Source organism: Dendrobates tinctorius, unplaced genomic scaffold (genome assembly GCF_039654945.1).
Source record: "Dendrobates tinctorius isolate UK_male_01 unplaced genomic scaffold, ASM3965494v1 ptg000035l, whole genome shotgun sequence".
NCBI lineage: Eukaryota > Metazoa > Chordata > Amphibia > Anura > Dendrobatidae > Dendrobates > Dendrobates tinctorius.
In genome coordinates, this window is record NW_027361703.1 from 45,380,380 (window position 1) to 45,405,205 (window position 24,826).

Below are 24,826 nucleotides of genomic sequence, written 5' to 3' on the forward strand. Positions count from 1 at the left end.
CACAGGGGCCCTCTTCTGTCTGCTCCTGTATGGAATAACCTACAACAGGGCCAGGCCCTCTCACCCGATATTAGTGTCTGATCTTACAAATGCTCTTCTGGCTGAATGGGCAAAAATACCTACAGACTCCAAAATTTTGTAGAAAACACTCCCAGAAGAATGAAAGCCCTTATAGCTGGAAAATGGGCACCATCTCTATATTACAGGAGTGCTCTCGGGTATGGAAGTTATGCCCTATCGATAACACGGAATAACTTCAAGATTGTAGGGGTTCTGACCACTGGGAACCCCACCGATCTTATAGAAGTGATGGAAACCAGCCGAGCTCAGCTATCTCCGGCTGTCCGAAAAGAGTAACTGGAACAAGAGTGCACATTATCGACCATCGCTCCTTACAGGGGGCTCTTCAGATTGGTGGGAGTCACAGCAGTGGGGAAGTTATTTGCTATTCCAAACATTAGAATAACCCTTTATTACCTTTAGGCCGGGGGAAGACTTGAGAGAAACTCGCACGAGTCTCGTGTCTCCATACTCAGCACCGGAGTGTGCGGCTGCACGTGTTTCTATGCAGCTGAGCGCTCTGGTCCGAGTGCCTGCGACAGTGCCAGGTATTGAGACGTGAGACTCGTCCTTGTTTCTCGCAAGTGTGACCCTGGCCTTAGGCTATGTGCAAACGCTGCAGATTCACCTGCGGTTTTTTCTGCGTGGAACCGCAGGTAAAGTGTCCTGCGATTTTGCCCTGCGGTTTCACACCTCTACTATGTTAAAGGTGTGAAACCGCTGCGGAATCTGCAGAAACAATTGACATGCTGCGGTTTGTAAACCGCAGCAAAACCGCGCGGAAAACTGTCAGCACAGCATTTTTGAAAACCCATAGGGTTTCATTGTACTGTAATTGGTCAGCGGAACTGCTGCATTTCCGCAGGGCCAAAACCGCACCGTGTGCACACAGCCTTAGATGGAGAATGGGATGTTGTAGAAGCTCCTGAAGGTGTAATGCGGAGGTGTCTCAATACTTCATCCATATGGTGTACATAGGGATTTTTCTCTCAGGACTGACCCACTGTGGAATTTCTGCACCAAAATCCATCTGGTCTCTGCGCGGTAAGAAGAGGGACCACTCCCCACCCCACGACCCTACACAAACACTGCAGCTAATTGGTTTTACTGCAAAACCGCTTTGGATTCCCGTCAGGCCGCGCTCTTTGCATGGAACATCAGCATAAAGGGCCGTGGGGGCTTCTGAGGCTGTGTGCACACGCTGCGGATTCTGCTGCGGTGTACAGTACCATGATTCCCTATGGGAATCAAAAACCGCAGTGCAGACGGTGCGGAATTTTCCGCGCGGATTATCTGCGGTTTTCAATCCGCAGAAAGAATTGACATGTCAATTCTTTCTGCGGATTCTCCTGCGGTTTGCCATCTCCTCCATTGAGGAGATGAAAAACCGCAGGACAAAACCGCAGAGCAATCTGCAGGTAAAACCGCAGGTCTTCTGACCTGCGGTTTCACCTGCGGATTTTACAGAATCCGCACCTAATCCGCAGCGTGTGCACACAGCGAGCCAGGTCACAGTGCGGCAATCCCCGGCGGCACCAGCCTGCAGTCTGTGCTCTGGAGACAGTGACCCCCTTGGTGGTCGGGGCCTGCTGTTATACTGAGGTGTAGCGCGCGTTGTATCACTGCACAACTCCGCGGGTATTCTGGGACCTTGCACACAACATGGCGCAGGTGTGGATTTTCTACGTGAAATTAGCTCTCACCGTCGCTTGGTCTCCTCCGGTCATCACTAGCGTCCGCTGCCCTCCAGAAGAAGGAGGCCGCACTCTTCATCAGGCTCAGCATGGCTACGGCCTACAGGCTGCCGCTCCCTATAGAAAGCGGAGGCTCTGGCCAGCGACACAAGGATCACGTGGTAGACAGTCCACTGATGCCGTGACGTCACGCACAGGCGGTAGTTCGGCCGCCGAGGAGTAAAGCTGCTGCGCGCCAGCAGTGTACGGCTTGTGCAGCCTGTGCTCAGTGTGTGACTCCCTCCTGTGCAGAGTGCAGCCTGTGCTCAGTGTGTGACTCCCTCCTGTGCAGAGTGCAGCCTGTGCGCAGTGTGTGACTCCATCCAGTGCAGAGTGCAGCCTGTGTGCAGAGTGCAGCCTGTGCTCAGTGTGTAACTCCCTCCTGTGCAGTGTACGGCTTCTGCGCAGTGTCTGACTCCCTCCTGTGCAGAGTGCAGCCTGTCCGCAGTGTGCAGCCTGTGCTCAGTGTGTGACTCCCTCCAGTGCAGAGTGCAGCCTGTGCTCAGTGTGTGACTCCCTCCTGTGCAGAGTGCAGCCTGTCCGCAGTGTGCAGCCTGTGCGCAGTGTGTGACTCCCTCCTGTGCAGAGTGCAGCCTGTGCTCAGTGTGTGACTCCCTCCAGTGCAGAGTGCAGCCTGTGCTCAGTGTGTGACTCCCTCCAGTGCAGTGTGCAGCCTGTGCGCAGTGTGTGACTCCCTCCTCTGCAGAGTGCAGCCTGTGCGCAGTGTGCAGCCTGTGCTCAGTGTGTGACTCCCTCCAGTGCAGTGTGCGGCCTGTGCGCAGTGTGTGACTCCCTCCTGTGCAGAGTGCAGCCTGTGCGCAGTGTGCAGCCTGTGCGCAGTGTGTGACTCCCTCCAGTGCAGTGTGCAGCCTGTGCGCAGTGTGTGACTCCCTCCTCTGCAGAGTGCAGCCTGTGCGCAGTGTGCAGCCTGTGCTCAGTGTGTGACTCCCTCCAGTGCAGTGTGCAGCCTGTGCTCAGTGTGTGACTCCCTCCAGTGCAGTGTGCGGCCTGTGCGCAGTGTGTGACTCCCTCCTGTGCAGAGTGCAGCCTGTGCGCAGTGTGCAGCCTGTGCGCAGTGTGTGACTCCCTCCAGTGCAGTGTGCAGCCTGTGCGCAGTGTGTGACTCCCTCCTCTGCAGAGTGCAGCCTGTGCGCAGTGTGCAGCCTGTGCTCAGTGTGTGACTCCCTCCAGTGCAGTGTGCAGCCTGTGCGCAGTGTGTGACTCCCTCCAGTGCAGTGTGCAGCCTGTGCGCAGTGTGTGACTCCCTCCTGTGCAGAGTGCAGCCTGTGCGCAGTGTGTGACTCCCTCCTGTGCAGTGTGCAGCCTGTGCTCAGTGTATAACTCCCTCCTGTGCAGTGTGCAGCCTGTGCTCAGTGTGTGACTCCCTCCTGTGCAGAGTGCAGCCTGTGCTCAGTGTGTGCAGCCTGTTGCCTGTGCTCAGTGTGTAACTCCCTCCTGTGCAGAGTGCAGCCTGTGCTCAGTGTGTGCAGCCTGTTGCCTGTGCTCAGTGTGTAACTCCCTCCTGTCCAGTGTGCAGCCTGTGCGCAGTGTGTGACTCCCTCCTGTGCAGTGTGCAGCCTGTGCTCAGTGTGTGACTCCCTCCTGTGCAGAGTGCAGCCTGTGCTCAGTGTATAACTCCCTCCTGTGCAGAGTGCAGCCTGTGCTCAGTGTGTGACTGTCCTGTGCAGAGTGCAGCCTGTGCTCAGTGTGTAACTCCCTCCTGTGCAGAGTGCAGCCTGTGCTCAGTGTGTGACTCCTATGCAGAGTGCAGCCTGTGCTCAGTGTGTGACTCCCTCCTGTGCAGTGTGCAGCCTGTGCTCAGTGTATAACTCCCTCCTGTGCAGTGTGCAGCCTGTGCTCAGTGTGTGCAGCCTGTTGCCTGTGCTCAGTGTGTAACTCCCTCCTGTGCAGAGTGCAGCCTGTGCTCAGTGTGTGACTCCCTCCTGTGCAGAGTGCAGCCTGTGCTCAGAGTGTAACTCCCTCCTGTGCAGAGTGCAGCCTGTGCTCAGTATGTGACTCCCTCCTGTGCAGTGTGCAGCCTGTGCTCAGTGTATAACTCCCTCCTGTGCAGTGTGCAGCCTGTGCTCAGTGTGTGCAGCCTGCTGCCTGTGCTCAGTGTGTAACTCCCTCCTGTGCAGAGTGCAGCCTGTGCTCAGTGTGTGACTCCCTCCTGTGCAGAGTGCAGCCTGTGCTCAGTGTGTAACTCCCACCTGTGCAGAGTGCAGCCTGTGCTCAGTGTGTGACTCCCTCCTGTGCAGAGTGCAGCCTGTGCTCAGTATGTGACTCCCTCCTGTGCAGTGTGCAGCCTGTGCTCAGTGTATAACTCCCTCCTGTGCAGTGTGCAGCCTGTGCTCAGTGTGTGCAGCCTGCTGCCTGTGCTCAGTGTGTAACTCCCTCCTGTGCAGAGTGCAGCCTGTGCTCAGTGTGTGACTCCCTCCTGTGCAGAGTGCAGCCTGTGCTCAGTGTGTAACTCCCTCCTGTGCAGTGTGCAGCCTGTGCTCAGTGTGTGACTCTGTCCTGTGCAGAGTGCAGCCTGTGCTCAGTGTGTAACTCCCTCCTGTGCAGAGTGCAGCCTGTGCTCAGTGTGTGACTCCCTCCTGTGCAGAGTGCAGCCTGTGCTCAGTGTGTAACTCCCTCCTGTGCAGTGTGCAGCCTGTGCTCAGTGTGTGACTCCCTCCTGTGCAGAGTGCAGCCTGTGCTCACTGTGTAACTCCCTCCTGTGCAGTGTGCAGCCTGTGCTCAGTGTGTGACTCTGTCCTGTGCAGAGTACAGCCTGTGCTCAGTGTGTAACTCCCTCCTGTGCAGAGTGCTGCCTGTGCTAAGTGTGTAACTCTGTCCTGTGCAGAGTGCAGCCTGTGCTCAGTGTGTAACTCCCTCCTGTGCAGAGTGCTGCCTGTGCTAAGTGTGTAACTCCCTCATGTGCAGAGTGCAGCCTGTGCTCAGTGTGTGACTCCCTCCTGTCCAGTGTGCAGCCTGTGCTCAGTGTGTGACTCCCTCCTTTGCAGTGTGCAGCCTGTGCTCAGTGTGTGACTCCCTCCTGTGCAGAGTGCAGCCTGTGCTCAGTGTGTAACTCCTGTGCAGAGTGCAGCCTGTGCTCAGTGTGTGACTCTGTCCTGTGCAGAGTGCTGCCTGTGCTCAGTGTGTAACTCCCTCCTGTGCAGAGTGCAGCCTGTGCTCAGTGTGTGACTCCCTCCTGTGCAGTGTGCAGCCTGTGCTCAGTGTGCAACTCCCTCCTGTGCAGAGTGCAGCCTGTGCTCAGTGTGTGACTCTGTCCTGTGCAGAGTGCAGCCTGTGCTCAATGTGTGACTCTGTCCTGTGCAGAGTGCAGCCTGTGCTCAGTGTGTGACTCCGGCCGGCCTGTGCAGTATGCTCATAATACTGTGGCGGACTATGTGGTTGCCCATAATACTGTATGGTGGACTATGTTGTGCCCATAATACTGTATGGAGGACTATGTGGTTGCCCATAATACTGTGGCGGACTATGTGGTTGCCCATTATAGTGTATGGCGGGCTTTGTGGTTGCCCATAATACTGTATAGAGGACAATGTTGTGCCCATAATACTGTATGGAGAACTATGTGGTGCCCATATATTGTACTATACCTGTATTTTTTTTTTTAAATCTGTGCACCAGGAATTGCGATGTTAAAAGTGCCCACTGATACTCTTTCGCCCGAGGACCACGAAAACCTGGAGTCGACCCATTGCGACGGCGCACATTAAGATTATTTCCAGCTGCAGCTATGACACGTCACTCTGTTCTGTGAGAGGCCGTGCGTCGACGTCACATAGCAGTTACGTTAAATGACTCCTGCCGCCTTTGATAGGCCAGGGCCTTTTCAATGTTACTGCTATGTGACGTCAGCATGTAGCTTGTCACAGAGCAGAGCGTCCTGTCACAGCTGCAGTCAGCAGGCATTTTAACAACCACTCCAAATATGAAGCAACAAGTGGACCCTGGGGAGTGCAAGAAGGTGAGGAGAATTCCCCCCCATCATTGGGCAAAGTAGTTGCTATAGGGGCCCAGGGAGGGACATTGTTAGTGTGGACATAAGGGCTTAGAATGGGGACATTAAATAAAGAGGTCCAGGATCTGGCACCTTATTAAATCAAGTGATGACGTAATTACTGTATGAGGGTCAGGATGAGGAACACGCATTATTGGTTTATGGTGGCAAGTGGGAAGATAATTATTGTAGGGGCCTATCAGGGAACGCTTACTGCTGTAATTTAATTTACTTTTGAGAATACTGTTTTCCATGGGGGAGAACAAAAGGGGGTTCTTCTACTGTGTAGGGAGGCACTATGTCTTTTTTTCTTCATCTGACATAGTGTAGGAGTCAGGGAAAATAGTGGGGAATGTGCTCTGGAAGAGATTAGCTGTAGATAACGGTGTTATTTTCTGCAGAAACGAGTCCTGGCTGGAAGAAGTGATGGCGGTCTGCACTGGATCGAGATGAAAGACTTCAGCTACAGACGTCACCGGTGAGTCAGTGTGTTACTTGTAGACTTACACTATATACTGTGTAGAGAGCTCCTCTGTTTAATGTCACGTGATCAATGTATTACCTGTACGCTGACACTATATACGGAGCAACTGTGTGTAATGTCACTGTATTATCTGTACACTCACACTATATACAGAGCTCCTGTATGAAAACCAAAAAAAGGAGTAACAAGGACCACTGTGTATAAAATGAAAAAATATCCTTTATTAATAAATAACACAATCTAAGTTTCTGAGAAAGTCATCATACAAAAATTCATAAAAAAGAAAAGGAGGAAAACTGCGGTTTTTGTGCACAAAATTATTTTATATATATCAATTATTTAATCTGTCCAATTACTTTTTGTCCCTTTAAAAACAGGGTGGCACATGTTAAGGAACTGAAACTCCTAAACCCTTCATCCAATATTAATGTGGATACCCTCAAATGAAAGCTGAATGTCTGAACTTCAACTGCATCTGAATTGTTTTGTTTAAAATTCATTGTGGTAATGTCTAGAACCAAAATTAGAAAAATGTTGTCTCTGTTCAAATATATATGGACCTAACTGTATGTCTCCTGAGCACTTTAATGTGTTTGCACTTTCGGTTCTTCTTTAGCTTGCCCAAAATCTTATGTTTTGACCTGCATCCCCTCCTCATCTTTACCGACTATAATAAGAAATTTATTGAGATAAAAAACTCTTAAGAAATTTCTTATTATAGTGAGGTTTTTGTGCACGAAATTATTTTATATATATTTTTTATTGATTATATTGACAAAATAGTGGTTTTTTTGTTCAATTTTGCAGCACTATATACTCTGAGAGCCACTGTAGAGACCTTTTTAGATTAAATAATTGTAAATAAAATGTTCATTTCTAGCACTTGGTTGAAAACCCTTTGTTGTCAATGACTGCCTGAAGTCTTGAACTCATGGACATCACCAGACGCTGTGTTTCCTCCTTTTTGATGCTCTGCCAGGCCTTCACTGCGGTGGTTTTCAGTTGCTGTTTGTGGGCCTTTCTGTCTGAAGTTTAGTCTTTAACAAGTAAAATGCATGCTCAATTGGGTTGAGATCAGGTGACTGACTTGGCCATTCAAGAATATTCCACTTCTTTGCTTTAATAAACTTCTGGGTTGCTTTGGCTTTATGTTTTGGGTCATTGTCCATCTGTAGTATGAAACGACGACCAATCAGTTTGGCTGCATTTGGCTGGATCTGAGCACACAGTATGGCTCTGAATACCTCAGAATTCATCCGGCTGCTTCTGTCCTGTGTCACATCATCAATAAACACTAGTGACCCAGTGCCACTGGCAGCCATGCATGCCCAAGCCATCACACTGCCTCCGCCGTGTTTTACAGATGATATGGTATGCTTTGGATCATGAGCTGTACCACGCCTTCACCATACTTTTCTCTTTCCATCATTCTGGTAGAGGGTTATCTTGGTTTCGTCCAAAGAATATTCTTCCAGAACTGTGCTGGCTTTTTTAGATGCTTTTTAGCAAAGTCCAGTCTAGCCTTTTGATCCTTGATGCTTATGAGTGGCTTGCACCGTGCAGTGAACCCTCTGTATTTACTTTCATGCAGTCTTCTCTTTATGGTAGATTTGGATATTGATGCGCCCACCTCCTGGAGAGTGTTGTTCACTTGGTTGGCTGTTGTGAAGGGGTTTCTCTTCACCATGGAGATTATTCTCAGTTTCAGTTTCTGAGGACTAAGAGCACTACACGATGTACGCATCCAGTTATCTAGGACATTCCTTCCTCCAGTATACACTGGTTATCAAGCAGCTTATTACCTTTTAATTTGTTTCAATAAAGATTTTGGATTTTATCTCCGGAGCTGGATACCTTCTTTTTTCACACTGTGACTTTACTGTACATGGCTGATGAAATGTCAGGTTCTCAAGGTCATAAGTGTGTAAAAATCACACTGAGTGTCGTGCGTTTTTTGAAATCATACACATTAACTTGTATTGGCAAGTCTTGCTCAAGATACGAGGACAATTGCAGTGTGCTATTTTTATTTATTTTATTTTTTTTTCTAAATCCAGTCTGAGCTGAGAAAAATAACGTAGATGAGCAGGGACTCGTGTATTAACTTTGGTCAGATTACAGTCTGATTATTTTTTTTTATTGGATTGCACTTGTCAGTTTTTTCTCGCAGATGATTGAACCCTAAAACTTCTTCCCTCTTGTTGTAGAGGATACACAAAGATACACAAAGTCCTGGTCTTAAACTTACCTCCTCATCAATCTGATCAGATTCTTTTGCCCAGACGCATGTCCCTGCGCTACACAATGTTAAAGATAGGTACGCAGGACGCATGCGGAAGTAGGCGAAGCCTAAAGAAAGAAGTACGGCAGCACCATGCTGCGGACTGAAACGCTAATGTGAGCCCGGCCATGCGCCCAAACAATGGCTTTCCCCCACATATGGGATATTGGTGTACTCAGGAGAAATTGCACAACAAATTTTACATCAATTTTGTCATTTTACCCTTGTGAAAATAAAAAAAGGATTTGTCCAAAGTAAAATTTTTGGTAAAAAGAAAGGTAAAATGTTCCTTTTTTTTCCTTCCACATTTCTTTAGTTCTCTTGAAGCACCTGAAGGGTTAATAATCCTCTTTAATGTGGTTTTGAGCACCTTGAGGGGTTCAGTTTTTAGAATGATGTCACTTTTGGGTATTTTCTGTAATATTGACTCCCCCTTCCCCAAACTCACTTCAAATGTGAGGTGACCCCTAAGAAAAAAATGGTTTTGTAAATTTTGTTGGAGAAATGAGACGTTGTTGGTCAACTTTTAACGCTAAGGGTATGTGCACACGTATGCTGAAAATTCCTGACTGAAAACCGAACTCCTTCCCAGAAATCGCGCTTTTTTTACGCATGTTTTTTGCGTAAAAACACGCGTTTTTTATGCATTTTTTTTCCGTAGTGTCCCCAGTCTCATAGAAAATAGCTAGAAATGCGGACCTTTCCGCGAAATTAATGAGCATGCTGCGTTTTTACCACGATGCGTTTTTTTTGCGGAAAAAACGCATCTATATGCACAAAAAGTGCAGAATTCATTAAAATGAATGGGATGCTTCTTTTAAGCGTTTTTTTAAGCGTTTTATTTGGTAAAAACGCTTAAATGCGAAAAAAAAACGTGTGCACATACCCTTACAACGTCCTAACAAAAAAAATTGTTTCCAAAATTATGTTGATTTAAAGTAGACATGTGGGAAATGTTATTAACTGTTTTGTGCAATATGACTCTCTGATTTAAGGGCACAAAAATTAAAAATGTGAATATTGCAACATTTTCAAAATTTTTGCCAACTTTCCGTCTTTTTCTTAAATAAACCAAGTCATATCGAATAAATTATACCACTAACATGAAGTACAATATGTCATGAAAAAACATTCTCCGAATCGGTGGGATCTATTGAAGCGTTCCAGAGCTATAAAGTGACAGTGTTCAAAATTGTAAAAATTGGCTCTGTCATTAAGAGGTTAAGATAATCCCATGATATCATCTCTTAAAAAAAAACCCCAAAAAACTGAAAGATTTTGCCCACAATCAAGGTTTAAAGGGGTTGTCCGCTACTGGGACAACCCCTTCTTGATCAAAATGTTTGGCCCCCATAAAATAATAAAGCCTATACTCCAATGCCTGCTCCGTTCTCGCGGTGTTGGCACTCGCTTTTCCAAGGCTCTGGAGAGATCGTTGTCACACATGAGGTCGGAGCCCAATCAGCGCTGGCGTTACTGTCCCCACTTTCGGACAAATCGAACAAGAAGGGGAAGTGTTGGCTGCAGCTGATCTCAGACTTCCTCTTCATGCTCAGTTCGACAGGAGGCAGGGACAGTGACGCTAGCGCTGATTGGTCACCAGTGTCACAACAACAGCACGGGAGACCCAAGCGAGTGCCGACACCGAGGGAACGGCGCCAGCACGGGATAGGAGTATGATCTTTGTTATTTTATGGGGGCCAAGTGAGGGGTATGACAAGAAGTTGTCCAAGTGATGGACAGCTTCTTTAAACTTGCAGGTCTTTAGTTTACCAACTCAGTTTTTCCAGGACGTCCCTCCTGACAGCACCACCAGGAGGTTGTCCTTCATATCCTTGATAGGGACAGGAACACAGAAGAGGTTAAATAGCCCCTCCCCACCACCCTTCAGTGTTTTTCCTGTCCCTGTCAGGGACAGACGCAGGAAGAGGAGCACTGACGTGCAAATTAAATACCTGGGTCCGGATGAGCTGGGAGCTCCCAGCGAAACTCCGTCCCTCCCTAGGGGGCTCCAGGATAGTGGGGGCTCGGTGGATGGCCCCTCAGCGCCGCTGACACCACGAGAGGTCCCTCAGCGGATAGGTCGAGCTGTGCGCTCTCAGCATCTGCTTCATCCCTCGGAAGAAGGGCTATCGGCCACAGCTGCTGCGTCGGCGCCCTAACAGCAGGTGGCCCCAGAGCTTGCCGCGGGTGAGTAACGGGGGGTAGAGCCTCTCGGACGGGGAAAGCCGGCGTCTCCCTCCGTCACTTCCGGCGCGCCGCACCAGTGACTACCGGGGGCGGAGCCGGAGATACAAGCTCTAACGCTCCTCATAGTGGGGGCGCGCAATGTAGGATATGGGGGCGTGGCTGTAAGAACCCTCGGCCGAGCAGGAACACTTCCGGCCTAACCAGCGTGCGTTCCACGGGGCACATGTGCAGTCGGGAGGAACACCTGCAACACCCAGATTTACAGCAGCTGAGCTCGGTTCAGATGTCTTGAAGCCGGGTAAGGCAGACTACTTAAGACAGACAGCTGACAGCACACACTGACTTGGTGAAGATGGAGAGTGCTAGTCGTCCTGACGTCCAGTCCTTACAGCTATCCATGGACCACGACAAAGAGACGCCTAAGCAATCCACATCAGCAGTCAAAAGGAAGTCCAATAAATGTCCATTATGCTCGACCAGGCTTCCTGAAGGATATGCCAAAAAGTTGTGCGAGACATGCATTGCCAAACTACTTAAACAAGAACAGACCTCTTTATTGTTTAACATACGAACCATGATCAGAGAAGAGGTTCAGGCCAGTGTAGCCACGCTAGGACCACCCCAGTCTCTCTCCCCTAAGAGACCCAGATGGGATATGGACCCAAGCTCTGAAGAAGGGGAAGTGTCGGGCTACTGTAACTCAGACTCGTGCGAAGGCCAGAGTTCTTCAATATTTCTTGCAGAACGGAAAAGATATTTATTTTCATCTGAGGACACAGACACTCTACTACAGGCGGTCTGAAATACCATGAAAGTTGAAGACTCCACGGAGCCATTAACCATTCAGGATGAGATGTTCGACGGCCTGAGGGCTCAGAGAAACAGAATGTTTCCTGTAAATAACCACATAACAGCCATGATACTAGAAGAATGGGAAGACGTGAGGAAAAAGCTTGTGGTCCCAAAGGACTTCAAGTTCCGCCTTCCCTTTAATCCAGAGGATGCTAAGGTTTGGGAATCAATACCAAAAATTGATATACCAGTAGCCAGACTATAAAAAAAAACAGCCATCCCATTCGAGGATTCTTCGGGTCTTAAGGACCCGATGTACAAAAGAGCCGAGACTTCAATACTTCTTGGACGGATGGCAAGAAACTACCTAAAATCAGTGTATCCTGCGGACAGTTGCTCAGGGATACAGGGTGGAATTCACCCAGATACCCCCCCACAGCCAATCTCCCATGGTCCATCAAAGACTTCTAAAAGACATACAGGAGCTCAGAGAATTAGAAGCCATAATTCCGGTACCCCGTTCACAACTGTTTCATGGCCATAACTCCAACCTGTTTTCCATAAAGAAACCGGGAGGAGAAAACCTGAAGCCATTAAACCAGTAGGTATCCTACAAGCCTTTGAAGATGGATACCATCAAATTGGTAATAAGAAAAAAATTTGTAAATGTGTACACTACACCTCAAACGTGCATATTACCATGTGCCCATCCATACCTCACATCAGAAGTACCTAAGGTTTACAATAAAAGACCGAGGGAAGATACTTCATTTCCAATTCAGTATCTCTTCCGCGCCTTGAATCTTCACAAAGCTCATGGCAGAGGCGATGGCCTTCCTAAGGGCAAGAAACATTCTCATAATTCCGTACCTGGAGGACCTGCTGTTAGTGGCAGACTCACGACAACAGATGGAAAAGTATCTGTTGGAAACCATATAGCTTTTAAAGAGACTGGGATGGGTGATTAAATCTGAAAAAGTCAAGCCTCGAACCTTAAAGAAGGAAGACCTTTTTGGGGTCCATCTGGACTCAGAACAAGAACACTCATTCCTTCCACCCCACAAACAACAAGCAATCCAACAGGAAGCCCAGACACTACAGAAGCGAAGATACACCACTATCAGGAAAGCCATGAGAGTGCTAGGCCTAATGACTTCATGCATTTCAAGCGTCCAGTGGTGTCAATTTCACTCTAGGACACTACAACGAGAGATCCTTTCTGTATGGGACGGGAAGGAAGCCTTGTTGGACAGCAGAATGACATTGTCCGAAGAAGTAAGATGTTCCCTGCCATGGTGGACCGACATATCAAATCTTTAGCAGGGAAAACCATGGAGAGTATCCCCCTGTATAAATATTTCCACAGACGCAAGCCTCAGTGGCTGGGGAGCCCATGTAGAGGGACACTACCTCCAGGGAACATGGCCCAGTTCGGTGCGCAACAACTCATAGACCTCAGAGAGCTCAGAGCAGTTTGGTAGGTGCTGAGGAGATGCCAGACACAGCTGCACAATCTTCACATCAGAGTATTCTCCGACAATTCAACTACAGTATCCTTTCTGCTGCATCAGGGAAGTCCAAGGCCCCGTCACCTGCAGAATTTAGCCGAGACAATATTCTCCTGGGCAGAACTCAATGTAAGATCCCTAACTGCAGTACATTTGAAAGGCGAAAAGAACCAGGTGGCAGATTTTCTCAGCAGACAGAAAATACAGCCTGCTGAATGGGTTATAAATCAAGAGGTCTTTGCCCCACTTTCCAAGGTCTGAGGTTTTCCAGAAATAGACTTGTACGCCTCAAAAACAAATACAAAACAAGACTTCTCGTTAAATCCAAGAGACAACCCGACCGCAGTAGATGCCTTAGCACAGGACTGGGTTATGGAGCTGGCGTATGCCTTCCCACCACTACCCTTAATACCAAGAGTTCTATGGAAAATCCAGGTGAGTCAGACAGGAGTTATCCTAATAGTGCCGTACTGGCCTAAGAGAAGCTGTTTTCTGATGTTGAAACAGATGGCGTTGGAAGGCCCAATTCTCCTACCATTCCAGTGGAATCTCCTGACGCAGGGCCCTCTCGTTCATCAGAATCTAGAGTTCTTGCAGTTTTCAGCCTGGATCCTGAAAAGGTCATGGAGCAGCACGGTGTCTCAGTGGATAGCACTGCAGCCTTGCAGCGCTGGAGTCCTGGGTTCAAATCCCACCAAGGACAACATCTGCAAGGAGTTTGAATGTTCTTCCCGTGTTTGCGTGGGTTTCCTCCCACATTCCAAAGACATACTGATTGGGAATTTAGATTGTGAACCACACCTGGGATAGTGATGATAATGTGTGCAAACTGTAAAGCGCTGCGGAATTTGTTAGCGCTATATAAAAATAAAGATTATTATTATATCTACCTTGCAGAAGAGTAGAAAGCCTGTTAACTCAGCCTTATACCTTAAGGTCTGGAAGAAATTTTGCTCACACTGTGTGCAAATCCGGTATCCCTTAGTCAGGATTCTAATATTCCTCAGATTCTAGACTTTCATCAGGCGGGCTTTGACAAAGGTCTAAAACCTAGTACACTAAAAGTACAAATTTCAGCCTTTGGGTCCTTCTTTGTTTATCCTTTGGCAGACCACCCTTGGGTGGTAAGATTCATTAGGGCCACTCAAATTCATGAGACCCATAGTACGTAGCTCATCCCTCCTTGGGACCTTAATTTAGTCCTAAATGATTTAAGGAAGACCCCTTATGAACCTCTAGACCAGGCGGATCTCAGGTCGGTAAGACTCAAGGTGGTTTTCTTGGCAATAACCTCAGCAAGATGTATAGGGGAGATCCAGGCTCTTTCCATAAGTAACCCATATCTGAGAATCCAGGAAGACTGTATCATCTTGAAATTTGGATCCTGCCTTTCTTCCCTAGGTGGTAACTGACTTTCACAGAAACCAAGAGATAATATTGCCCACCTTCTGCCAAAACCTTAAGAACGAGAGAGCGCTCTCTCCACTCTCTGGATGTCAAATGGACTGTCCTACAGTACCTAAAACTCACGGAAAACTGGAGTGTAGACTCAAACCTCTTCATCCAAATGGCAGGAACGAATAGAGGGAAGAAAGCATCGAAAGCCACCTTAGCCAGATGGATAAAATCAACCATTACTGCAGCATATACTTCGGCAGGAAAGACTCCGCCGGAAGGCCTCAGGGCTCACTCGCTGAGAGCAATCTCTGCTTTGTGGGCAGAGAGTGCAGGGGCTTCTATGGACCAGATCTGCAGGGCCGCAACTTCGTCCAGCATAAATACTTTCTGTAGGCACTATAAACTGGACATTCTGTCAAACCAACAGACGGTTTTTGGGAGGAAAGTCCTCCAAGCAGTAATCCCACCCTAATAGGAGTTATTTGGTACTTCTCCTGGTGGTGCTGTCAGGAGGGACGTCCTGGAAAGTAGGAATTAGTCCTACCGGTAATGTTTCCAGGAGTCCATCTTGACAGCACCCCTTATAATTCCCTTCCTTGGATTTCCTATCTGTTATGTGTTGTAAACATTGTAGTGGGAGACTCAGTAAAATAGCGTTGCATCCATCCTGGTGTGGTACTTGGAAAAGAAACTGAAGGGTGGTGGTGGGGAGGGGATATTTAACCTCTTCTGTGTTCCTGTCCCTATCAAGGATATGAAGGACAACCTGCTGGTGGTGCTGTCATGATGGACTCCTGGAAACAACATTACCGGTAGGACTAATTCCTACTTTTAACCCTTTTTGAATATTGGGACATTTTATATGCATCAGTTTTCTGGACACAGACCATGTTGTTATGGAATCATTAAAGGGGTTGTTCCCATTTAGAAATTTTTTGAGTTGGCTCTAAGGCTACGTTCACACATTCAATATTTGGTTTGTATTTTTTTTTTTTAAAGCCAAAACCGGGCTAGGTTCACATTGTGTTGAGCAATCCATTTAGCGGATCCATTTGTAAGCAGCACTAACACAATGTAGCAGACATGTTAACACACCCATAGACTTCCATTAGTGTAACAGATCCTAACGCATGTCAAAATTAGCATGCGTTTGCAGTGGTCCGTTCGTTTGTGACGCACATTCCAACGTGGACTACCACGTTTTCGGGTCTGGTACAGCGAATGCACTGTGAATGGAAGCGTTCATTCTGCCATAGAACTCTATTGCAGACGCAATTCAACCAATTTGTTCAAATTTTAGGCCTGCGTTGGATTGCGTTCATGAGGTCTTGCTATGTGGTCATGTGACACATGATATCATCACTGTGACAGGAAATCTGATTTCTTTTCCAAACAATTTTATTAACATTTTATAACAGAGCATACAAGGTTATTAGTGAACTGGGGGGTCTGCAATACCAAGACAGGTTATTACACTTGGGGTTATTTAGTTTGGAGAATCAAAGGCTTAGGGGTGATCTTATTACAATGTATAAATATATGAGGGGACAATACCAAGACCTATCTAATGATCTTTTTACTCTTAGACCTGTGACTGGGACAAGGGGGCATCCTCTACGTCTGGAGGAAAGAAGGTTTAAGCATACTAACAGACGCGGATTCTTTACTGTAAGAGCAGTGAGACTATGGAACTCTCTGCCATATGATGTTGTAATGAGTGATTCCCTACTAAAATTTAAGAAGGGACTGGATGCCTTTCTTGAAAAGTATAATATTACAGGGTATATACACTAGATTCCTTAGTGTTGCGTTGATCCAGGGAGCTAGTCTGATTGCTGTATGTGGAGTCGGGAAGGAATTTTTTTCCCCAATGTGAAGCTTGCTGTTTGCCACATGGGTTTTTTTTGCCTTCCTCTGGATCAACATGTTAGGGCAAGTTAGGATAGGATATGGGTTGAACTAGATGGACTTAAAGTCTCCCTTCAACCTTAATTACTATGTTACTATGTTACATAAATGCAATATCATGAGGCATTCATGACACATGAAAGAAAAAATAAAAAAACACAACCAGACTATAAATAATAATAAGAACTCATGGAAACATTTCCAGCCAGCGAGACCATTTCTTTATAAAGGAAGGAAGACAGCCATTTAGCAACGCCAATTTTTGCTCATATGACTTATGTAAAGTCAGCTTTGCAATAATATCGAGTGAAGAGGGCACTCGAGTGGATTTCCAATAAAACGCAATTTCATTTTTAGAAACCAAAAGTAAATGAATAACCAATTTCCTAACAGAAGGATTCAAACGACTTGCATCCAACGAGAGCAGGGCGAACTGAGGAGTCAGTAAAAAATCTGATTGATTTAAAATATGAGAAATAAGAGAGGAGATGTCGTCCCAAAAATGCCGAAGACGTGGACAAAACCAAAATAAATGGGAAAGGCTACCATGATGCCCGCAATCCCTCCAACAGAGAGGGGAGGTGGAAGGGTTGATAAAAGCTAGACGAGATGGCGAATAGTACCATCTCGATATGATTTTAAAGTAGGACTCATGGAGAGCCATAGACATGGTAGCAGAATCGGTTAGAGACATGGTCAGTTCCCAAACATCTGGGGTAACAGAAAAATTCAAAACCGATTGCTATTTTTTCATATATGGGGATTTTATAAATGCAGAATCGTTGTTGAACCACTGGTAGATATAACGAGTGGACCAAAAAATATTATGGCCTAAGTTGCATAAAATATTGATCGCTGGCTCCGATAGCGGAGGGCAGCGAGTCACCAGTGGAGTCAAAAATTCTTTCAACATAGTAAAGTGTAGAAAAGCAGAGGAGGGAACCCCAAACCTATTCTTAAGATGAGAAAAAGATACAAATTTATGACCATCAAAGATGTTATCTAATTTAGAAATACCCCAGTCAGCCCAAGTAGAATGCAAATGGAATGAATAAACAGAGGCCAGAAAAGAGAGAGGAAGCCTCAACAGGAGTTGAATCCTAAAAAAAACACTCTTAAATTTACAAAACTTCCTCCAAGCCACAATAGCAGCCATAAAAATTGGATGATTAGACTGAGATAAATGCTTAGATGTCAATAGATTCAAAATAAGAGTACAAGGAGGGGAATTTTTATTAAAATAAAATTCCAAGCCCGCCCATGAAGGTATATGGCCAGTTGACCACCAACATAGACTTTGCTTAATAAGATTAGAGTAATAATAAGCTGAGATGTTAGGCAGTCCCATAGAGCCACGTAACTTATGTTTGTATAACTGATTCAAAGCAATACGGGCCTTTTTATTTCCCCAAATAAATAAATTAAGGCGTGTCTGCAGACTAGTTAAATAAGAAGTGGAAACAAGCAGGGGAAGGGATCTGAAAACATAAAGGATTTTGGGAAGGAATATTGATTTGGCTACTAGACATTTTCCCCACCAGGATAATTCTTTGTCCGCGTAAAAATTAAGGCCTTTAGAAATGGAGGCAATTAGGGAATCTAGGTTCGTGGAAATCAGAGATCCAAGGTTTCCTAAAAACCGCAGACCTAAATAAACAATTTCCCTCTCCACCCAACCCCAAGAAGAGACAGCCTTTATACTCCTGATTTGAGAATTGGTGAGATTAAATTGGAAAATTTTGGATTTGGACTCATTAATCTTAAAATAGGAAAGGGAGGAAAATTTTTGAAGAAGGGATTGTAAATGTGAAATAGAGGAGCAGGGATTAGTGAGAGACAGGAGGACATCATCAGCATATAGACTGATCTTAAACTCCTGACGATCTGTTCGAACACCCTCTATGGAGGAATGATCTCTGATTAATTGGGCTAGCGCTTCTATTGCAAGGGCAAAAAGCAATGGGGAGAGGGGACAACCCTGCCGGGTACCATTAGAAATTGGAAATGGGGAGGAAAAGTGATTGTTAATGTAAATTTTTGCTTGAGGGTCACAATATAAGGCCATAATTTTGGTGATAAAGGCTAAATTAAATCCAAATTTTAGTAGGGAGCATCGGAGAAAGGTCCAATTCAAGCGATCAAATGCTTTTTCTGCATCTAATGAAATTAGAGCAGAAGGAAGTTTTTGGGAATTGATTAACTTTATAATATTTATCAGCCGTCTGGTCCCTTCAATGGATTGCCGATGTTTGATAAAGCCAATTTGGTCCGTGGAAATTAATTTAGGCAGAATAAGATTAAGACGATTAGCTAAAACTTTAGAATAAATTTTGAGGTCAGTATTAATGAAATGGGACGATAATTAAGAATTTGATCAGGATTAGTATTGGGTTTGGGAATTAGTACGATTGCAGCATCTAAATTTTCTCTAGGGAAGGAACCAACGGACGCAGCGGCATTAAAAAGTTTAGTTAAATGGGGGACAAGAATGTCGCGGAAAGACTTATAATAATTGATACTATAACCATTGGGACAAGGGGCTTTATATGACTTTAATTGACTAATGGTGTCACCAATCTCTTCAGCAGTAAAAGGAGCAGATAAAAAATCTGCGTCCACAGAGTTGAGATTTGGAAGGTTAACCGAAGATAAAAAATTATTAATAGAGTCCGCATCTGGAGCGGAAAGAGAGGGATCAGACCTCAAATTATACAGTTGATTGAAATATTTCGCAAATTCATTTGCAATGTCTTGTGGGTGGGTGAGGGATAATCCCTTAGGAGAAATAATTTTGTCGATGCTGTTGCGTACTCTAAGCTTCTTTATTTGATTAAACATAAAACGGGTGGGTTTATTAAGGGACATGTAATGATGAAATTTTGATTGCTTTACTGCTGAATCATAGAATGAAAAAATTGTGGCCCTTAATTCATTTCGAAGACAGGATAAATCAGCTAGAGATGTGGAGCTAGAGGGAGGATTCTTAGATAAGGACAATTCTAACTCTTTCTCCTTAATCAAAGCCTGCAAATTTTTAATTTTTTGAAGGTTAAAATTTTTTATACGGGAGGAAATACGAATAAGAGTGCCTCGTATAACCGCCTTGTGAGCATTCCACTGGAGGAATGGTTTGGAAGGATCAAATATATCTTCTGAAAAATAAAAATTGAGAGATTTAGATATTTCCTCATGGTAAGTAGGATTTTTAAAAATAGAAGCATTACACTTCCACAACTACTGATTATTAACAGAGTGCCCCTCAACCAACTTGGCAATAACAGGAGCATGATCTGAAATAGATTTATTTCCAATTGAAACTGAGGAAAATCTAGGGAGAGAAAATACGTCTGACAAAATGAGGTCAATACGAGAGGCAGATAAATGAGTCAGAAAAAAATGTATATTCCTTTGAGGTGGAATTGAGACAACGAAAAACGTCAAAAAATTCATTAGTGAAAAGCCAATTATTTAAAGAAGGGAAATTAAGTCTACTGGAAGAAGAAGCATCAAGCGTATTATCGGGTACCAAGTTAAAATCACCTAAGAGTAAAAGAATGCCTCTCTTTAGCGGTTCAAGTTTTTTTAGTAATTTGTTCAAAAACCTAATTTGACCTTTAGTAGGAGCGTAGATATTGACAATGGTATAAATTTGTGAGTCTATAGAACAGACAAGGACATGAAAATGACCGTTCACATCAACCAATTCCTCCAGCAGTTCGAACGGCAAGGAGTCCCTGACTAGGGTCATGACACCTGCCTTTTTAGAGGGACCCGAGGCCTCAAAAACATGAGAGTAATTTTTTAGGGAAAACGTGGGATGATTATTAATTTTAAATTTAGTCTCCTGGAGGCACACGACATCTGCTGCAGATTTATTAATTTCTCTCTGAAAGGAAAAACGCCTATTTGGACTATTAAGCCCCTTAACGTTATAAGTAACTAATGTAAGTACCATAAAAAAAGAGAAAAATTGGCGTTAAAAAAACAATCACCAGCTGGAAAGTATCAAAAAAAGAAAACACTGCATAACTAAACAACCAAAGAATAAGTACAAACTTAAAATTGTACAGTGTGTGATAAAACACTCCGGGATCGCCTTTGCTGGGGTCAAAGGTCACGTGCGTTCAGCATGAAACTCAGGCGCACAGCCGTGGTCCAGGTATAACTGACACTGGGTCAGGTTTATTAAAGGTGAAAACAATGCATAAAGGAAAAAAACATAAAACAAATCCTTGCCTGTCCGGCACTAACTAAACAAGATACAACCTAACTACCAACTGGCGGGCTTCTCCCGTCCAGCCAAACCACAGTTACAGTGGGCACTGATTTCACTCACGTGTGTCTCTCACACAGACAGGCTCTCTGTCCCCCCAGGCTGAGATACACAACCACCTGGCATCCTTTTATATCCGCTTCCCATTATTCATTAGTAACTAGGTGATATACTGACCTGACTAGGCCACATAGGAAAGGAATCTGGGCGAGATATACCTGCCCTCATCCACTATTCCCACATGATTCTTACAAGTGTTAGAGCCCTAAGAGGGAAACCACAGAAAATGGCTCTCCTACTTGCGCCAGGGGAAAAGTCCGTGCAGCGCAAGGCTAAGGAAACCCTCATTAACACCTATATCAAATAGACAAATATACAAGCTAAGCACAATATTAAATCATATAATATCAGATAACCCATAGACATACATCACAATAGGCTCAGGTGACATGTCCTGGACCAGCAGAAGAAACTGTAGGAACAGAGGACAAGACACCCTGAGATTTCAGAAATTGGAACCCCTCTTCAGGTGAAAGAAAATTTGCATTCTTCCCTTTGTAATTAAAAAAGAGGCGTAGAGGAAAGCCCCACTTATAAGGAAGGCCTTTCTCCCGCAACACGGAGGTCAGTGATCGAAAGTGTTTCCGACTTTCTATAGTTGCTTTAGATAGATCAGAAAACAACTTTAGATGGTGATATGGTTCCGGGAAGCCTCCCTTCATTCTGACCAAATTCTGAATTTTCTCTTTTATGTGGTAGAAATGAATTTTCGTAATTACATCCCTGGGTAGGTCTTTAGGGATGGAAGGAGGCTTAGGAAGACGATGGATACGATCAATGATAAGATCCGTATCCGAAAGATTGGGAAACATCCTACTAAAAGCTCCCTTAACATAGAAAGCTTGACGGGTGAAATATCTTCCGATATACCGTATTTTTCGGACCATAAGACGCACTTTTTTCCCCCAAAATTTTTGGGGAAAGTGGGGGGTGCGTCTTATGGTCGCAATGCACGGTACCCGGTGCAGTGGTGGCAGCGGGCGAGGCTCTGCGGTGCGGTGGTGGCAGCGGGCGGCGCTCTGCGGTGCAGTGGTGGCAGCGGGCTGTGCTCCGGTGCAGGGGTGGCGGCTCCGCCGGCGTTTCTTCGCAGCCCGGAGGCCCCCGCACACCCCTTGCTGGGCATCGCCATGTTGCGGTGGCCTCCGGGAGCATGGACGCCGGCAAGATGGCCGCCGGTCCGGGGACGGCGCATGCGCAGCTTCAGATCTCGTGCCGAGATCTCGGGGGACGAGATTCAAATCTCGGGAACGAGATCTCGTCCCCCGAGATCTCGGGATGAGATCTGAAGCTGCGCATGCGCCGTCCCCAGACCGGCGGCCATCTTGCCGGCGTCCATGCTCCCGGAGGCCACCGCAACATGGCGGCGCCCAGCAAGGGGTGTGCGGGGGCCTCCGGGCTGCGAAGAAACGCCGGTGGAGCCACCGCCCCTGCACCGGAGCACAGCCCGCTGCCACCACCACACCGCAGAGCGCCGCCCGCTGCCACCACCGCAGAGCCCACCTGCCCCAGCACAGCTGCCCCTGCCCCTGCTGCCCCAGCACAGCTGCCCCTGCCCCAGCACAGCTGCCCCTTCCCCAGCCCACCTGCCCCAGCACAGCTGCCCCTGCCCCAGCCCAGCTGCCCCTGCTTCAGCTGCCCCTTCCCCAGCACAGCTGCCCCAGCACAGCTGCCCCTGCACCAGCCCACCTGCCTCAGCACAGCTGCCCCTACCCCAGCACAGCCCACCCGCCCCAGCCCCAGCGCAGCTGCCTCAGCACAGCCCAGCCGCCCCAGCCCCAGCGCAGCTGCCCCAGCACAGAGCCGCCGCCACCGCAAGAGCCTGGACCACTGAATGACCCCTGTGAGTACTTCTCCACCTGTGCCAGATCCCTTCCCAGGTAAGCTGAATTCGGACTGTAAGACGGACCCCTATTTGACACATTATTATTTTTTTCCCTATTTTCCTTCTGAAAATTGGGGTGCGTCTTATGGTCCGGTGCGTCTTATAGTCCGAAAAATACGGTACCCCTGATTTTAATATTGTTGCGGCGGGCACGGTCCTCCAGATCTGCCAATTTAAGTTGCAGCTGGTGTATCTCAGACTTGGACTCCTAATGGTGTTTTAGAGACACCGTTTGTGATTTTTCCAATTCCCCCAATCTAGACTCATGGTTATCCACCCGAGCAGTAAAGTGTTCAAGAGTGTCTTGAAAAAGCTTTGTTTGGTTGGCCATGTCGATACACATCCTGGCACTAAGTTTTTCAACTAATGTGTTCATATATGCCTCAAGGGTTATAGCACCAGGGAAGGCCCTGGACAACTCCTCAGGTTTCGGCCTGGATTTTTTGGAGTAGGGTTGGGGGAAGAAGAACTACAATCCTCCCCCGAGGAATTGGCACTGGAAGACTGCGTACTCCCCCCACCCGAGGGACCCTTCCTCTTTGAAGAGGAAGAAAGATCCATTGTCTCAGTATGAGAATTTGAGGAAGGAAGATCTCCACTTAACGTTGTCAAAGAAGCACCATGTGTGGACAACAAGAGAGACACATTGTCGGTAGAAAGCTGCGAACAGTCTCTGTCAATGGGAGAACGGGACTTAAGCGGACTCAATAGATTAACCGTGTCCCTGGAAGAACCACGAGGAGACCTGGGCTTTTTATTTTGCTTTTGTCATCTAGAGACACCTGTAGTTTTAGCCATAGGTAATTTTGAGTTGAAATGACTCATTTTGCCAAGTGATATAACCAAGAACTGAGAAAGATTAGAATAGTAACTTTATATTAAATAAATTAACCCGGGAGATAATGTCACAGAAGTGTATAGGGTTGTGTTATTTTGAGGTGACCGGCTAGGGACCACCGCTACCCAACGTCAATTTTTACTAAAACTTTTTATTTATTTATTTGTTTTATTTATTTTCTTGTTTTTTTGTATTATGTTTTATTTATTATTTCTAATATTATTGTTTCTTCTGTTTCCTCTCTCCCCTCTCCCTCCAATTTATATATTAAATATTATAATTATACTTTATAAACTTATTTAGTTTTAAATAATTAATATTAATTATATAGTATATTTGTTATTTATATATTAAATGAGCAACAATCCCCTATACCAATCAGTATGATTAAGTATGTGTATACACTTTTCAAGGCAAGAACAGCAAATAAAGCAACATTAAATATTGAGTTCAAACCAACCAAGAAAATGGCCGCCCCCAGCAGCTGCGACACTAGACACAGCAATAAAATGGCCGCTACCATAGGCGGCGACTGCGGTCACCCACAGCTTCCAGACAGGCTGCAATCAACGGCGATGTCACAGGCAGAGGTGAAGAAGCCTGTGGAGCAGGAGTATACAGCGATCCGTGCCTGTCACAGCCAGACACATCAGGACAATGCAGCTGGGGATCTCCACTTCATTCAGAAGAAGGCCCTGGTCCAGCGATGATGTCACAGGAGGAGGAGCAGCCAGAGTATAGAGGAACAGGGCGAGCTGACAAAGGAACTTCTCGGGCAATGTGCCCTGGTAAAACAAATTCAAGAAAGATCCAAAGCCCCCCCGGTCCATCAGGGGCAACCCCATAAATGGGGATAAATTTTTATTCAATTTTGAGCACAGAAAAAAAAACGCATATAGCGGTGACGTCACTGGGAGCGAGGGAGGCGGCACCTGCAGCAGTCCCATTCCAAATCTTCACCTGCGATGTGCCCAGGCAAAATAAAGTTAAAAGGGGGCGCAAACCCCCCGGTTAGACAGGGGCAGACCTATAGAAGGTCACGGGGGGGTTCCAATGTATTTTGTGACGCCACCCGAATAGCGGTGACGTCACTGGCAGAGGAGGAGGATCCGCAGCGCAGCAGAGCCCAGCGGTCTGTGGGGGGAACTTCCACAGCAGTGTGTCCAATGAAAACACACACAAAAGAGATCCCCGACCCCCTCGGTCCACAAGGGGCAGACCCAAAATAAGAGTTAAAGTCAGTCTAGTTCAAATTTGATCACAGGAAAAAAAACGCTTATAGCGGTGACGTCACTGAGAGGGAGGGAGATGGCGCCTGCAGCGGTCTCAGTCCAAGTCTTCACCTGCGATGTGCCCAGGCTAAACAAAATTAAAAGGGGGTGAAAACACAGAAGGTCCCAGAAGGTGTTT

At 46.4% G+C, this 24,826-nt stretch overlaps 1 protein-coding gene across 1 annotated transcript in view; it reads right to left on the reverse strand.

The window, feature by feature from the left end:
- MOV10L1 (Mov10 like RNA helicase 1) overlaps positions 1 to 1,962 on the reverse strand; it is a 260,035-nt gene extending 258,073 nt beyond the window's left edge. Inside the window, exon 1 of the mRNA XM_073573462.1 lies at positions 1,764 to 1,962. Within this exon, the coding sequence (XP_073429563.1) occupies positions 1,764 to 1,845 (82 nt within the window). The 5' untranslated portion in view covers positions 1,846 to 1,962. The remainder of the gene's footprint in view (positions 1 to 1,763) is intronic.
- Positions 1,963 to 24,826: the final 22,864 nt, after the last annotated feature.